We start from the raw sequence: 17,928 nt of genomic DNA on the forward strand, positions 1-17,928 counted from the left end.
AGGGGGGAAAGGACCGAGAAAGTTCAAACTCAAAAATGGCAAAAAAAAGTAGACTGGAGCCATTTTGGTAACATGGGCACCATCGAGTGCCTTTACTGCAGCTGTGACAACAGCCTGCGGTGAAGGTGCACCAAATTAGTAAAAAGGTTCACTGCCACCAGCCATTTAGCTTAAGGTGCCTCTGTAACAGAAGGTTTAGTGTGATAGGGAGAAAGGTGATACCCCTGTATCCCCCCCAGTACTCCACATAAGGTGGGGGGTATTGGTCTCACCAAATCAAATAAAATGTAGAAGGGATACACACATCCTTTCTATCCTTGGGAACTGTAGTTCACACCAGGTAAGCCACAGAAAATGAAAAGGGGAACCCAAAGGGCAACGCAGCAACAATAGACTGCAAATGTGCCAAAAAGGTGTCAGAGGATAAAATCAAAAAGACACTATATAGTCTTAAAAAGATGACACCCATAAAAAGAGTAAAAGTGTGAGTGTGGAAAAAGTATAAGAAAAAATAATCCACCAGTCCAGCAAAAAGTTGTGGGGGTCTCACAAGTGAGAGATTTGGCACTAAAATGAAAATCTTACCCAACAAATGTCCCTTCAGATGTAGCCCAACTTCCTTGGCTGAGTTACCTAAGTGGCCACTGGCAAGGTTGGGGAGAAGAGATCTCCAAGACCCTCCTGAGTATTAATACAAAAGATAACACAGACAGAGCTCCACTAGACCTACTGGCACATAGCAGAGGATGAGCGTTTGCAGAGAGCAAGTTGCAATCCCAGACAGCCCCTCTGCTTCTCAGTAAATGAGCAGAAGTGCCAGGAGTAGTATGTGGAACGGTTCTGCGTTATTACAACAAAGTAAATTACTTTGTGATAATTTTCTTCGTTGCAATTATTTCATATTTCTTTTTTTTGTGGTTGGGGTAGCGGGTGTTTCTCCCCCCTTGCCCCAATACTACCTTTCCCTCTTCACTACCCCCCTACCCAACCCCACGTTTAGCCCTTAACCCTGAAATACGTCTAGAACATTTGAAGTAATTGTAACAAAGTAAATTACTGTAAAGTAATTTACTTGGTTAAAACAATGGGAGATCTGTGGAACATGATTTCCTCTGGGCAGAGGGTGTTGTATGACAAGTTCAGGCCGGAAGTTGTGCCCCGATCAGTTCGGGGGTCGTGGTATGTGACTGAAAGTTTCTACACATGTAGAAATGACAATCCAGTTCATTTTCCTATCCTAGCACTGCAGAATAGTTTTGGTTGGGTGTGCTGTACCCCTAATGCCAGACCCAGGTGATAAGGAGCATAAAGGAACCCATAAAATGGGCTCTTGGAGCAGAATGTCCTGAAGTCGCTATTGACGACTTTATCTAGCGTGCGAGTGCTGAAGTTGTTCAGTCTGGTCAGACATAATAGTTAGAATGTGTGATTGGTAGTGGTTTGGACTTCATCCACCTTTAAGCCCATGCTGTAGATTCTTTAATGATTGTTTTTATCGTCTGCATTCATAGTTTTATGGACTCCGAATGGCTTTTCCTTGTGAACTTTATTGTTGAAGGAAAGTAGGATTTTATTATAGTTCTCCTATATGTAGTTTGTGATGCATGACTTTTTCTTTGTTCGTAATAGCAAAAATGGCTATGTAATAATTCACTTGACACTTCGAGAGTGTCCCTGGAATGACCCTATAGACCCCTATAAGCATGACAGCCTGAAGAGCCAGAAACGTAAGATGCCAGTCACTGTTTGGCCAGCTCCCAGGAGGGCCAGCGACTTCTACGTATGCGAATAGATATTCTCTCAGACAACCATTCAAACCTTATCCAGCTGACATCTTCATGGATACAGGTGCCTCAACACTGGACCTGGTTGACTAATGATAACTATCCAGCTGTGCTGATGTCATTTGAGACACCACGACATAGTAACCACGAAGCAAACTCTCATCCCTACACAAAGTTACACTGACACACACAAACATGCTTATACAGTTCTGTAGATAGAGGACAGATACAGGTACACACTGTCAGACACCTATGCTTTTCATTAGTGAAAAGCAGAAAATGCAAGAAAGCAAGAGATACAGAGCAAGCTTGCAGCTGCTTACTGCAACCTAACCATAAGGAACTACAGGGTCATGTAAGGGCCCTGGAAAAGCCAAGTACCACTAACCCATAAGGAAAATAGTACAATATAGAAATCATTGCATAACTATAGTAGTTACATGAAGCCACAGGCCTCATAATAAGGGGCGATGGAAAACAGATTTTACAGCATGCTGTTCAGAACATTCCTGGCTCCAGGGACAGGGAGCCACCTGCGAAATGGCAGAATAAATCGTCACTAATTGCAGACAGACAAGCTCAATTTTGCAGTCTTCACCCACGTGATCCGGCCAAACAATAGCCATTTACCCACGGTGGGAAGAGGAGCAGTTCCTAGCGAAGCAGACAAGAACTGATACATATGTTGTCTTACGTTGCAACCTACAGGCATTCTCTTAGGAGAGGTGGTTATACTATTGGCAACAATGAGTACATATAGTCTTTCTCATCACCTTGAAGGTACACAGAGCGCTGAGAACAGAGCTGGGTCCCAGGCCTGAGGAGACCTGCTCCAGACAATTAGGCAATACAAATCCAGGGGTCGATGCCAAAGTGCAAGGGCCAATGGTAGTCCTGCGACCCTGCAACATTGTAATACTTTTTGGGTAAGTCTCAGGCGATACCACCTGACGTGCAAGGACCAGTCAGCTAACCTCTATAGGTGCCGTCTATAGGCAATACCACCCCAGCCCCCCAGTGGTGTAAGCTCTTAGGTTTTTGGGGAAGCGCCCCAACTTGTGACATGTACCAACAAAAACTCCTGAGACAGTCTCAGGAGCTCTGATTGCTGAAGTGTTCTCGTTTCCTGTACGATCCCTGTCTGTTATGGAAAATAATGGACAGTTTGCACTTGCCCTTGGTAGAGTTATCGTCTTTTACCTGGGGAGGGTTAGTTGGGCCTAGGGTACTCTGCTGAACGGTGATTGTGTAGCATGGACCCGGTCCCCTGGTATGCCTATACACACTGCATATATATACGTTGGTGTACAGCCAGGGTCTCCAACCAGTAGATCGCGAGCTACCGGTAGCTCGCCTGAGGCTTCCCAGTAGCTCTTTCCTTGTGACACCAAAATGAGAACTGTTTATTTTTGAGTCGAAAATCCCTTGGCCTCTTCCCTTGCCTCGTGCCTCTCTTCCTACAAAGCAGTCAAAAGCTGTGTTCACATTGAGAGGAGGGGCTGCATCTGGGCTTGAAGGGCTTGGGGCTATGTTCCAACATTGGGTTAACTATCGATAACAAAAGTAAATAGGAAATGTGTGTTGTGGTTGTTGTTACTAAGAGGTGATGGCTGATTAGAAAGGAAAGGCATGCATACATCTGCATGCCATGTGAAACAAAGCTGGGGCTCTTACGGTTTCAGTCTCGCTGTACTTCTTTATTTCGGTTAGCCTTACTGTGCATGCTGATAAAACTAGGCTTTCAATCAGAATGGGGGAACATAAAGCTACAGCTGTAATTGTTTTGTGCTCAGTGTGTGTGTAAAAAGACAATACATCTGAGTCCAAGCGTTCAAGAAAAAAGGTACATCTAGCGTTACGTGTTGCTGTTTAGGGTAAAACTGTGATTTATTTTTTTTTTTTATTGAAGGTACTGAGTTTTCTGTTTTAAGGCAGTTGTACTCCCAGCTTTATATGTGATATGAAGGAGCCCACATCTATGCATGCCCCAAGAGCTAATGGCACTTTTGCATTTAAGTAAATGTGGAAAATTACTAGCTGTACTGTATTCTGGTGCTTGTCCACTTACATTTGTAAACCTAAACAGGAATGTAAAATGACATGTACTATCAATGCCAGGAATTGAACAACATGATTTGAGAGTTCTGTTTCAGCCTATGTTTTTTTACAAATGAATTAATTAGGTGGAAAAAGTGAGCAGTGGTCTGTATGTATATATTTTGATATGTATAGGATTCATGTAGTTTAGACCTAATTGCTAAGTAACAGAGCACTGTACACAACAGGGTGGTGCATACAAGGAGTGAACATTGAGGAGAGCCATGGGATGGTAGAACAATTAATAGGGTTTATAATTGGGGGATCTACAGAGATCTGTGGGAAATCTGTACGAATATGTTCAAATTCTGGCAGGGGATTTTCATCCATTACTGGGTAATTGTGTACTTTGAGAGCCCTTTTTGCCCAAATTAAAATACACCACCATGTTTGTGGAGGTGCAGCCCTCAATATGTCAGAGGTCTGCACATGCCAGCCAGCATTGTCCACTGTTCACGCACCAGAATGGCCTGCATGATTCCTGCAGGGAAAGGCAGCAAACCAGTGAGCTGTTCTCTGGGATACTGCCTCCTTCATAATGGGAAGACGAGTGGCAGGTCGCCGCCCATTATGAACGTCACCCCTTGCTGCAACCATACACTTTGTTCAAAATGTTAATATAACTATTCATATATCATCTGGTTTGGTGTTATGATTTACACTTTTTTTATTTACATATAACTTGATTAGATGGTTTCCAAATGTTATTTTTTTCAGTCTTGACAATTACTTTAACAAACTTAAAGGGTAGTCAACAAAGTAGGCTTAGGCTTACTTTTCCTTTGCTGAATTCTGTGACTTGGCATGTAAGCAATTTGCATGAATTAGGATATGATAAACTGGCATTAGATTTTATTTTGGGACAAAGCAGAACGTGGAGTTTGCTGAATAAACTACCCTTGTGGAAATCACTAATCCAGATGCACCATCCAACCAAGGGCCAAATATGCACAATTTCCATCCAGCGTTGGAAAACACAGTTCGTTCTTCTAGCGTAAAAAGAAAATGTGCATCTTTAATCTACAGAACCCACATTATAGTGGGAATAAAGAGTAACATTGATGGCCATTTTGCAATGATGCACACATACTAGGAAAATAACGTTCCCAAAAGAAGCTGTCCGAGATTCTAAAAAGTAGGTAAACTAAACGCTGCAATGCCAATGCTGTTATAGAGGCATCCTTCAATATTGCAAATAATTTGATGAAAATTATTTAATTTTACAGATGGTGCAATTGTGAAGTGTGCAGTGACTCCCATGCTGAGGTTGTTGTAAACGATTTTAAAAACTGTCCTCAAATTATGTCTGCCATGTCAGGTGTGCAGTTATGTGCAAACACTATGGAAAGGAGGGTATCTGTACTATCAACCAATGTGATTGCCTATCTCTGCGAATCAGCCTTTATCAGACATGAACTTCCTGAAATCAAAATGTTGATCCCCCGGTGGATAGCATGCAGTGTCGGCCTTCACAATGAATGTCTCGATTTGATACATTTTGATATGCTTGACCATTTTGAGAAGACAGCTACTAATAACAATAATGAAATAAAGATTTTTTGAGTTATTAATATCATGGTAAATGCATATGTTCCATTTCTTATGCAAAGAGCAAATAAACTGCCCCAAAAAATCTTGGTAGACATTCTCCTACTTGTGGACATCACCACCCGAGTAGATCTCGCCTATTGGCAATTAACTACAAGTAGCTCTTGCCAACGTAAAGGTTGGAGACCCCTGGTGTACACTGTGTACAATAAACATTACGTAATGCCGCCTAGCATAGCCTCATACTGAAAAGGACATGAACATGCAAGTAAGCTAGAATAGAGCAGCATGCTTGCAAATTGCAGTCTAATAAGATTTAGCAACATAGTGTTGGGGGGTTTTACTAAAGTTCACCTGTGGTAGGACTGTAGAAGCCTCACTCTTACGAGTACAGGGCTCCAACTCATAGGTTTGGCCAGAACTACCCAAAAGGTTTGGTAGCTATGATCGAGCAGCCAGGCTTAGTCTAGGAAGGAGAAGGGCTGTAGGTGAGTAGAGACCTTTTGGGCACACTTAGTCAAGGAAACACAAACTGTAGTTATAAAAAAAAATATGGTTAAATATTATATATAAGACAATGTTAACATCGGTGCAGTTCAGGTAAGTAAAAATAGATCACACAGATATATATACAGCCGATATTTACTGTTGCAATACTCCAATTAAATAGCAGACATTTAGATGAGAAACCAGTACATATAAGAGTAGCTTTAGGTTAGCAAATCATTAATCAACCAACATTTACTTAAATTACAATACTCATCGGTTAATAACTTTTGTGTAGGCCTGTACTTTACAAGTGAACCCCTATCTGGGGAATGAGTGTCTCAAAGGTCATATGGGGACACTGGGGGACCATTGACATGTGGGTGTCAGAACAAAGAAAGACAAACACTGTCAAAGTTGTCAAATCTTCAGGAGATGCTTTTCGTAACAAGTAGGTAATGGAATTGGATTCACAGGCTTCATGGGGGTAGGTAGTCCACCTGAAGGGTTTCTGCCTCTAGGGTGGATGTCCTAAGACCTGGTAGAACACGGTTGGGTCGTCCACCCCAATTTAACTAAAAAACCTCAGGAGGAGCAAACAACACAAAAACTGCCCAGGTAAGTTCCTACGAGTAAAACAGTACCTTCGTCGTTGAAGAATAGCAATGTCCATGGCGTGTCCCCAAGGTAAGACAGCAGTTCCGGTTTGGGTCTCTGGCCTTGGCAGCTGGAGGAACAACTTTTGGCGGGAGCAGGGGTGGGGGGGGGTTGGACTCCTTGGTCACAGGGATGCCCTGCAGACTATCTTCACAGCACCTGCTTGTGGAGATTCGACACAGGATCTGTAGCAGCAACCATTGCCACGCGGCAGACTTTTTTCCTGCTAGACTTTCTTCCTGCTCTCGGTCCATGTGTGGGCTGAGGGAACTCCTACGATTGGGATGGAGTCTCTGTAGGCCCAGACGGATGCAGTCAAGTTTGCAGCCAGAACTGCGCTTCACAAGACGATGCACCGCAGCAGTGCCAGAGGTTATTCGGATATTGCAGGCCTGTAAGCTTGCAGCTTGTTGTGGATTGCTCAAACTGTAGCTGGTCTCGAGACTGGTTAGACCCACCAGTCCAAGGGAGGAAGTCACCCTGTCTGGATCTTCCTTGTCGCACAGAAAAAAGGGCTGGAGCTACAGCAGTCACTCAGTCGGCTTGGGTGGGCGCTGGAGGTGGCTGAAGATGTCGTTCTTCTTTCTTCTTCTAAATAGATCTTCCAGTGCTCGACTCTGGCTTCTGCATCAAGACCCTTGACTTGTATACAGGACGCCAGCCAATCAGCAGGCATGCTACATTCAAACTTTGGGTGGCATCTATCCCAATGGGAAATCCAGGCTCGCAGTCAGAACAGAATCCTAGCAGACACACTGGAAGACAAAGACCTGCTGAGGTTCGAAGTCCTCTCAGCTTCCTGTCCCCCCCCCAGACAAACTGGTGCCTTTGGGAGGGCTTCTGAATGGGAGCCTGCTGAAGATGAGTGAGTAGGACTTCCCCAACCCAGATTGGCAGAAGAAGGCTCAAGAAGGACAAGTCCCTGTGAGTTGGCAAAAAAAGAAGATGGGCACCATTTTGGGCAAATGGTGCCCTGTGTGTCCCTTACCACAGCCGCAAATACATCCTGCGATGTACGTTTTCACAAAATCGATAGAAAATCATCCACTGCCAACAGCCACTCAGACTTGTCATTGTAACTACAACGTTACAGGAGAAGTGAGAAAAGGGATACAATGTGTCCCCTCAGCACTCTACATAAGGTGGGGTGTGCTGATCGCAAAAAAGAAAAGCATAGGTTTGATAAAAGTATCCCCCTGTGCTGGAAAGTGGTAACATTAATTTAGCACAAGAAAATAAAAGAAAACTAAAGAGGGAAGCTCAAGGAGCTTCCAGCAGCACTGCACAGAAGGTGATGTGAGCTGTAATAGTAAAATACAGATGCCACAAAAAGATGGGGAAAGCAGACTCCATCAAAGATAACCCAAAGGGTTTCTCAGAGTCACAGAAAAAGAATGAGTGAGGAAAAAGGTTCCAACTCAATCGGGAGAGTCAGACAAATCTAACAGTACAGCAACAAGTGCAGGGGGGCCCACCAAATGGGAAGAATTACACACAAGATGAAAATTCTACCTTTCCATGTTCTTAAATAACGTAACAACTAAGCATAATGCCCAGCTAAACATAGCACGAACACCTAAACCTCCATTTAACAAAAGGTAATGAATAGGAGAAGTACTTTGGGGTCACTGCACAAAGATGTTCGTTTTCTAGAAGTGCTGTACAGGGAACCGTTTTTGCATGCATTGCTCCCTCCGTTTTTCACCTAACAGGGAAGGGTGCATAATAGAACTTGTGCATGCTCGGGCATTTGTACGCCATGGAGGTGTGACACTATGTGGCAGAATGTCGTGTAGTTGTGTGACTATACACCGTTTTGTCAAAGGGGTGCTGTGAGGGAGGGTGGTGGGGTTGGTGTGTGTGACAGAGAGATGGATTTGTTATTGCACAAGTAAGTGCACATTTGAGCATAACTGCACAAAGACTATTTACTGCACAGGGATGTGGTTCATTCATTCAAGTTGTTTGTGCAGCACAGACAGAGCATACATTCCAATGGGGTTTCTATTAATCTTCCTTAACTTTCAAAACAAAACATTTGATGATGTAAACAAACGGCAAGTATTTTTCAGGAGTGAGTTTGGGAGACCCTACAGGGAGATTTTCCTTAAGGCCCGGTAATTGGGGTCCTTCTGTATGTCTTCCTGACTCTCATACTACTAGTGATTCCAGCTCACAAGGCTCTCCAAGTGGTAATCATGACGGAGCATCCCAACTTTCAGGAGGTGAAGTGGAATGGTTCACAATATAATTTTATATGCAAGAAAAGGTAGATAATAACCATACCCATTCAGGTAGGTAACTTTGTCAAACAGAAGATGCCACAATGCATCAGGTAATGTTAAGCAAGAGTACTTAAGAATCATCAATTGAGTTTCCCACCTAGAATGGAGAAGGAAATCACAGGTATGTAAAGGAATTTCAAACGACGCTGGCAAGCTCAAGAAGAAACACTAGTAGTGTGAATGGAGGCAGTCTGCAACGTGGGAGACTTACCATTGTGTGCAAGTGCCCCAAGGAGCATTTCCTAGAGTTCCATTGGAGGGAAGCCTAAGAGTTAATTGAAGAGGCCCCGGGATGAAGAAATGTTTGAAGAGACTTGCTAGCAGTGCTGGAGATATGATATGATAGTTTATTTATATAGCGCCTATACACAAAGTGTTTCAAAGCGCTTCAAGGAGGGAGGGGACATAGGAACATGCAGTTCATTCAGTAAAAGTCCTTGAACAATACAGAATGTGAAAAATAACTATCATAATAGGCCTGTCGACATTTCTGATAGTGCAAGTGCATAGAACAAGTAAGGTAAGAGGTAATGGATAGGAAGGAGAACAAAGCAAGCAGTAACATTACTATGTCTGATGACAATTTACGCAGTGCAGGTGGTAACAAGAGGCGGGGTGGGAGGGGGGGGCAAGGGGAAGGAGGGGGAAGGAAGGAGAACAAGGCACGCTACTGAGCAAAAATGTTGGTGACAAATTTAAAAAGCAGGGGAGGGGGGAGGAGGGAGAAGAACAAGGAGGGGAGGAGGGGAGACAGACAAGCTGCTGTCAAGAGTCACGGAACAGATGACAGGAGTAAGTGCTAGGAGGAGGAGGGCTGAGAGGGGGGGAGAGAGAAGGGGGGAGTAGGAAGGTAGTAGAGGATGGAATTGAGGAGGGGGTTACACAGTGACTAACGGGGGGCAGAGGGGCACACAATGACACACGGGGGGGGCGGCGATCCGGCGTACCACGGTGGACAGCGGTAGACAGGGCCTTAGGAGTGGGCCTTGTGAGGAGGGCCGGCCAAGCCTGCCGGCCTTCCCATTGGCCCTGATGTTACATGCTCCAGCCAATCAATGCCCCCCAGCAGCACCAGGCCCAGCACTCCAGTGCAGGGTAAAAACGAGTGGCCATCTTGGAATGGCAGCTCCACATCAAAACGGAGCACAAAGGACAGCAGAGTAAAACGAAACGGAGCGATTTCTGGCTCACAGAGTCTGCAATTTACAGATGTAGCACAAGCCTGTGCATAAAATATTATTTGCATAAATGTTCATTTTCGAGCGTCCTCGCGCGCCTCTTGGAGTGGCCCAATGGTAGAGGGCTTACCTTCCAGGGTGTCCAGGATCGTAGTGCACAGAGTGAAGAGAAGGTCAGGTGGAGGGGAAAGCTGAAGCCGCTCCGGCAGCCCCATCAGAAAGAGGGATAATGAGGAAGAGTGAGCAGTGGGGAGGGCCAGGAGTGGGCCTTGAGGAGGGCCGGCCAAGCCTGCCGGCCTTCCCATTGGCCCTGATGTTACATGCTCCAGCCAATCGGAGATAGGGGAGCAATACCCTGGAACTGAAGTAGTAGTTCTGGAGCAGAAAGTCAGTGGTTTCTTAATGTGATTGGTCTGCTGCCTGTTAAGTGACCACTAAGAGATCCTGTGATGAGCCACAGGTGACGAAAGGACCACACCGAGCAATTGTTCTCAATCTTATGATTCCAAGTCACAGGTCGGGCCCAGAGGAACGGAAAGGCGAGTAATCGGTGGCTGACCGTTGCTGGTGATGCCAGGTTCACATATCTTCCCCGGGCACCGAATGAATTTTCTGAGGATGGAGTCGGCTGGGCAATACAGTAAGGAAGTACGTATGTTGAAGTAATATCGAAGTTAAACCTCAAAGGCTTTTTTGGTGGTGCGGTTGCAGTTATCATTCATATACAGATGGACAAGGACAAGTCATGTGAACCCTCAGCTCTTCAAGGCAAAGATAACCTTCATTTTCATTAATCGAGGACGGTGGGGGGGTCAAAAAGGCCCCAGACAGATAAAATAGATTCCACTGTGCAGAACCATTTTACAAGGATAAAATGCCACCAGCAGCCTACCCACATGGATTAACAGATGGGCTACTATCTATGGGCGATGAAGAGCTACCTTTGGAGTACCTCTTCCTTGGTAATCAAGCTCATTGTTGTGTTTAGAAACGGAATGGTGTTGTTACTGCAAGGAAGCCCTCATGCCACACAGTTTAGCCCATTGCTTGTTACATTACTGGTTCAAAGTTCCATGAAGCCGATGCAGGAATGGCCAGCAGTTATTGGAAATGATTATATCAAGCATTGCTTTTACGAGGTGGCACCAGGTACTGCTGCAAAAGGATCATACACTTTTTGGCACGTGATATTGAGTGTTGAACTATTGATGGGTCGTAAAATATTGAAAATGTATTGTTGCCTTTGTGCATCTTTTTTAAAATCCTAATCTATTATTGGAACACTGATTTAGATCTAAAACACTTTGTAGTATGTGATGCTGCGAATATCCTAAGGAGTTTCCATGTTTTATTGAAACTGTAGATTGAGTGAACAAATGAGTGTCTTGGAAGGTGGAAGTACAAATATGTATCCACTCCAGAGTAATACATGTAGAATTAATGAGAAATGTCCTAATTATCTGTCGACTGTATTAAAATGGTTGGTGTCTTTGAGTAAGAATCCTTCTTTAATTGTATACATTTCAAATGATTGTCAAGCAGGCATAATTATACTTGTTCTTTTAGAGCGTGCTTAATACCAGAAATAGGTTTCTATGCACGTGATTGGGATTCGAACCTTGATTGCGCTGCATTCTCGTGCTTCCAAAATTAATGCGTTGCCCCTGGGCTATCTTTCATATGAGTCCAACATCATATAGCATGCAATATCATGTCTAAAGAAGAATATTGCTTTTTTGATAGATTTTAATGATCTGAACAATGTTTTATATATTTTGGTGTGATTTTAAGTAATACATCTTTGTACTTGAGATTAGTTGTACACATTTTGTTAGTAAAGGAAGATAGTTAGCTGGTCAGAAAGCACAGCGAGTAGAGCGCTCGCTTTGACATCTGTGCAGAGCCTGCTGACGCAGGTTTGAATCCCGGCATGGCCAAGCTCAGCCTTTCATCCTTCCGAGGTCGATTAAATGAGCACCCCACACAGTGGGTAATAAGCAGCGCACAGATATCTGAGGGTTCGTAGCGCTATATAAATGCTACATTGTCATTATTAATTATTATAGTGTCCAAAAATGGTCTCATCTGTTTATTTTAAATAAGATCCAAGTGAACCTATTCAATTCTAATATTTTCTTCACAGCATCTAGGCTTGTCAATCCGAAATTGACGTCTAACAGTTTTATGAACTCTTATCTTGATTGCACACTCTTTGCCTGATGGCTATGATGCCTTGGGTTCCTGCGCTGCATAACTGGCATCAGCAGGAAGAGCTGTGCCTTTTATTCCTCAAGTGTGTTTAGCGGCATTAGCTAAATTGGTTAAGCAGTGAATAAGTCGAACATTATGTCGAAAGACATGTCAAAAAAAGTCGAATGCTTTATTTTTTAATTTACATGTTTTTTTTTTTGGTTCCGGAGGTAAAAAAGGGGTAAAACGAAAACAATTACAAAAAAGGGGAGTTGGGGGGGGGAACCCCCCCCATTTCGAACAAAAAGCAACCAAAAAAAGAAATTCGGTCAGGTGTTGGTCACCGGTGCAGAGCACATGCTTTTGGTTCTGGTTTTGGGTCCTCTTACTGCCTTAAAGTCCAAAGCATGGTAATACTCTGGCATTACTGTAGATAATGTGTTTCCTACATCAAAACCTCGAAATTAATGCACCCTTTTGCATTCTAATAAACTCTTGTGGTAAGGTAGCCGGTCAGATAGCGCAGTGAGTAGAGTGCTCGCTTCGACATCTGTGCAGTGCCTACCATCACAGGTTCGAATCCCGGCAGGGCCGAACTCAGCCTTTCATCCTTCCGAGGTCAATAAATGAGCACCACACACTGTGGGTAAGCATCACTCAGATACCTGAGGCTTCGTAGCGCTATATAAATGCAAGTTATTATTATTATTACATGGTCAACCACTTGGTCACATTCCTTGTCCCTTCGATCCAGAAGAGTCACAATAAATAACCCAGTCTGTTTCAACAATGCAGAAGTAGAAACATAACCCAAATTCAAGCACACTCTCTCTAAACCAATTAGTACATCATTAAATAAATATAGTAAATCTTTTTAGATTATTTAATCAATATGCTCTTGTACAAGTTCAAAGAAAAATATCACACTTTGTACATTTGTGTGTTAGTAAAGTGACAAACATTCAATGTCCAATCTACACTGTTGTTCTATTCGCCCACTGCATAGCCAGGCAACGTGTCCACAGAAATCCAAGGCATAAAATAAGCTGTGCTGCATAGCAAGTTGCTATGTAATTCTGTAGGTTTGTTAATTAAATTAATATTTGTGTAGCAGAGCCAGCTATTTAAATTACCCTGCATTCCTCTTTCCCTCGAGGCTCTTTCCATGCTCTTGTCACTGTTCAGTTCAAGTTCAAAGGGACTAATGGAGGGAGAGTGTAGTAGTTATCCTCCACTCTCAAAAATGCCAAAGGCCTTTGTGGGAGTGCTAGGCAAGAGAAGTTATTTGTCTAAAAACTACAAACCAGAAGTACTCGGGATGATACTTTTATTAAACTGTACTTTTTGGCAAAGACCAGCATGTGTTAAATAATAATTATTTTCTTTTTTTAAGTGTGCTGCAATTCCATTTCTCAAAATGAAAGCTGTTACATAATGTATAATTACAGTATTGCTACTGTAAAACACTGCATTGTCCATGTTTTAGTGTTTCTAAATTTCATAGGCTCAACTATATTTCATTTTGTTGGGGTCAGTGCATCATAGTGACAAACACTTTTGACATCACATAGTCAAATGCGTTTGATGACAAACCTAGTTCTGTGGCCTGCTGGTTTCATTAATCTGTGCAACTGGTGCTCAACCCATGAGTTGATTCTGAACCCCTTAACATTCTCTCTATGCACCCTGGTGCTTTATAACGGCTATCCTGAAAGTGAGATGGCTGCAAATTACAATGTTCCACCTAGTGTTGTCAGTTTTTTGCCTGCTACGCCATCCACTCTGCTTAGTCTCTTAATTTCTTTCCCCTAACATAATGAATACTTAATGCTAACTAGATGTTTACGCAAAGTAGTGATCAATAGTTACATCCAGTCTGTACATCTACAGATCTTCTGCTTTATCATACACTATAGCTAGCCTCCTAAGCTTGCTTTGCTCTACGATTTTGATTGCGATATATATTTGCACCTGCGGGAGAGGACTCGCCAATCCGGAGGCCAGGCACGCAAGTGTAATCTGCCCAGACTTCACCCTGTCCTTGGAGGCAGTACCCCAGGCCAAGCCCCTCCACTGGAGTGACACACCTCAACCCTCCCCAGCCCACCACCTGACTCGCCTGCACGTCCTAGAAATAGGTATTTGCAATCAGACATGTGTGCATTTTGTTTTTCAGGGAAAGCATGAATTGCTCAAAGTTCAGTTTCTTTAAAAACAACAAAAAAAGTATCAGCACCCCAGGTCTTTCAAGGGCACACAGGACTGGAATACTGGGCTTGAGGACCATTAGTGGCCATGTCCTCACTCGAACAAGTGGTATTTAAAGCTATGTTGAAAACAGTTATATCAATGATGGGCAAAGGCCTTCTTGTGCCACCTAAAGGTGACGATTACCCTGCCTGCCGCAACAACATACTACGTACTTGGTCTCATGCTATGTCTTGTCTTTAACATTGTGTATTTTTTGATCTATGAGACTTCTGAACTTCTACTTACACAGGAAATGATGGATCAAGCATACAATATACAGGACACTGCCCTGTGCAACGACTGCACCCTGCTGCTGCACAGATCCTTGCACTGGAAACTGTTTCCAGAGTCTTATCATATCTATTTATTTCTGTCCATTCATGCAGCTAACCTTTACATTTTAAAGATACTCATTTCACTAACGGCATACTTCAGTGGTGCACAACAATACTGCATTGTTGGTCATTGTATGTGTTGGGTACAAATAACTTCGAGGGACAATCAAAATATTAGTACAAAATTTCTAATTTGTTTGCTAAGCAAGAAAAAGGTAATAGGCAAACTCTAATACATTTTTGAAAAATAATGTATGCCTTGGAAAATCTAATTCAACTTTATAATTTTTGTCCAAGTAATGGTTATAGTGATAAAGGAAATTGAGAGGACATGGGAGAGAAAAAGATTATATAGACAAACCACATGGAAACAATAAAAAAAGGAAAATAAACAGAACTCATTAGTGACTTTAATGGCCAGCACCTGGGAATATAATGGGTGGCTTTTTCGGCATATCATTTTGGACTACTGATCTAAAATGTATTTAACATTGGCCCAAATGATGCAGTCTGGCCTGTACTTCTAGCCCTCTTCTCCTCCCGATGGTATAAACCATGCCAGATGCAGTGGTGAGGTTCACTTTCCAGTCACACGTATTTTGGGAATGAAGTTAAGACATTCTATTTTTTAATCCAGTATTTAATACGATTATTTCAGTTTGACAGAGATTTTGAGGTCCGATGAAGCACCTTATAAACCTATCCAGAGAATCATTCCTGTAAATGATGTTTTCTTCGTCAGATAATCGAAATTCAGTTATTTGTGGTCGAAATTAGATGTAAGAAAGCCCCTTTGAATCACAAGAGAAATATTGTCCACATTTTGCAATAATGCCACTTTGCATTGTTTTTGTTGTTTCAGCCTTCCAGAATACTTTGTAGTGCCCTCTTCCTTGGCAGATACAGATCTCAAGCAATATTCTCATTCTTTTGTTGGAAGGCGGATGCCAGTAAGTGGCTTTTATACAGAGTACTTTTTACGTATTTGATCTTGTGCCACCAGCCATGCAGTGCAATCTCAGAATTGAAAGGAAAGTCATTGATTGTGGGTTACTCTAAAAACAAAAAGTACATTTGAAGAATCTGAACTGACATTATAGAAAAATATTTATAGAAAAGTATAAAGCAATCGATGTTGATTTGAATTCTTACTCTAAAGCGTGTTAGAACAGTGCTTTTCTCAGAGCAATTTTGGTTAAAAAGCAAACAATAAAATGTTTATGAAGTCGCTGTAGTATTTTCAATTTCTAGAGTCAACATCACCTATGTGACTGTTAACGTTCATAGTCTGCTCATTTACTGCTGGCTCTTTTGCAGCATGCTAAATGGTCTGAAATAATTATTTTGACCAATTGTTTTCCGTGTACTCTAGTTTAGCAATAGATCACTGTCCTGAATTTCGGGGCCTCTTTTTATTTAAACCACAACATCCTGATCACCTGTCTCGGTGAAACCCTGGGCATCACAGATCAGGCCCTGGCGTGGCTCGCCTCCCTTCTCTGACCGGCCCTCCCAGGTGGAACCTGGGTCCTTTCTCGCCTCTATCACTCTCTCTACTTGTGGGGTCCCCCAGGGGTCTAACTTGTCCCCTTGGTTCTTCAATATCTACATGGCCCCCTTGCTCCACTGGATCTCCACCTTTACCTCTAACTTTCAGTGTTATGCAGATGACACGCTGCTCTCTTTCAGGCTACCCTCAGCCGCTTCCTCGCTCATCCTGGACTTTCTATCCGCAATTCAGCCCTGGTGTGCTGCTAACGATCTCTGCCTGAATACAGTAAGACAGAGATTGTCCTCATTGGGAGCCCTGCTCCCGCTTTCCCACTTTCACACTGGCTGGCCTCCCTTGGCCGGGCCCTCACCTACCAATGAGGCAAAAAATCTTGGAGTCATCTTCGACTCCACTCTCTCCTTTTCACTCATCTCGGACATCTCCAAAAAGTCCCACTACCAACTGCACATAATCAGAGGTATTCTACCTTTTTTCACTTTCCCCCAGAGGCTCACCACTTCGAGAGCCCTCATTCTCTCAAGGATGGACTATTGCAACATCTTCTTTCTCAACCTTCCTACCTCTACTCTGCGTCCTCTACAACTCATCCAGAACAGAACTGCAAGACTTATCCTTGGCCTCAAGCCCAGGGACTGCATCTCTCATGCACTGAAATCCCTCCACTGGCTCCCTGTGACTGCAAGCATCAAGTTCAAGACCCTCTGCATAATCCACAAGACTTTCTGGGGCCGGAGCCTGCACTATCTACAACGGTCTCTTCCTAAATACTCTCCCCCTAGAGTCCTCTGCTTGTCCTCCAACTCTCTGCAGGTGGGCCACTTTCACAAACAGAGATTTGGGGGTAGATCTTTATCCTCTGCAGGTGTCACCCTGTTGACTCCGTCTTGAGCCGGAGCACCTTAAGTTCCGGAAACTCCTCAAGACCTTCCTCCTTCTCTTCCTCCTTCTCTTCTTCCTTCTCTTCTTCCTTCTCTTCCTCCTTCTCTTCCTCCTTCTCTTCCTCCTTCTCTTCCTCCTTCTCTTCCTCCTTCTCTTCCTCCTTCTCTTCCTCCTTCTCTTCCTCCTTCTCTCTCTCCTTCTCTGCCCAGTTCTGCTGACTGGTTGTCTGGTCCCAGGCCCACTGCTGGTCTTTGCACTTGCCTCCAGGCCACTGCACTATGTTCAGCATTACTGCAGGTTCTGGTTACGTTCTATGAGCAAAGCAACGTCTGCACTTAACCCAGGGCCCTGTTGGACTGGATGAGTTTGTTCCCCCCACACCTCTCTTCCTCGTGCCTCTGTCTGTATGCGTGCATTACCTAAATATCTGTCCTACGCCCTCCCCCCACCTTTTTCTGTTCTCCCTCTCTAGCTGGGTGAAAACGGTAACACTTCATGCACTTGCACTAGGGGAAATGCCATCAGGCCTATTCCACTAGTTCTTCTGTTTAGATCATTCGGAAACTTGAAGGCCTAAGAATTACTGTATTCCCTTGTTCCCTTCCTGCCTTGAAGCGCTCCACCTGTGTATACGCGCTGTATAAATAAACAATTACAAAGATAGCCACCATGGCGGAGTATGATAGAAGCATTGCCAATGCCACGGCATTACAAGCTCAGTGTTAA

At 43.5% G+C, this 17,928-nt stretch overlaps 1 protein-coding gene across 1 annotated transcript in view; it reads left to right on the top strand.

The window, feature by feature from the left end:
• Window positions 1–17,928, top strand: part of MTMR10 (myotubularin related protein 10) — a 431,932-nt gene that overhangs the window by 214,996 nt on the left and 199,008 nt on the right. The window contains exon 8 of the mRNA XM_069624915.1: window positions 15,673–15,760. Within this exon, the coding sequence (XP_069481016.1) occupies window positions 15,673–15,760 (88 nt within the window). The remainder of the gene's footprint in view (window positions 1–15,672; window positions 15,761–17,928) is intronic.

Source organism: Ambystoma mexicanum, chromosome 11 (genome assembly GCF_040938575.1).
Source record: "Ambystoma mexicanum isolate Mex_15411 chromosome 11, UKY_AmexF1_1, whole genome shotgun sequence".
Lineage (NCBI taxonomy): Eukaryota > Metazoa > Chordata > Amphibia > Caudata > Ambystomatidae > Ambystoma > Ambystoma mexicanum.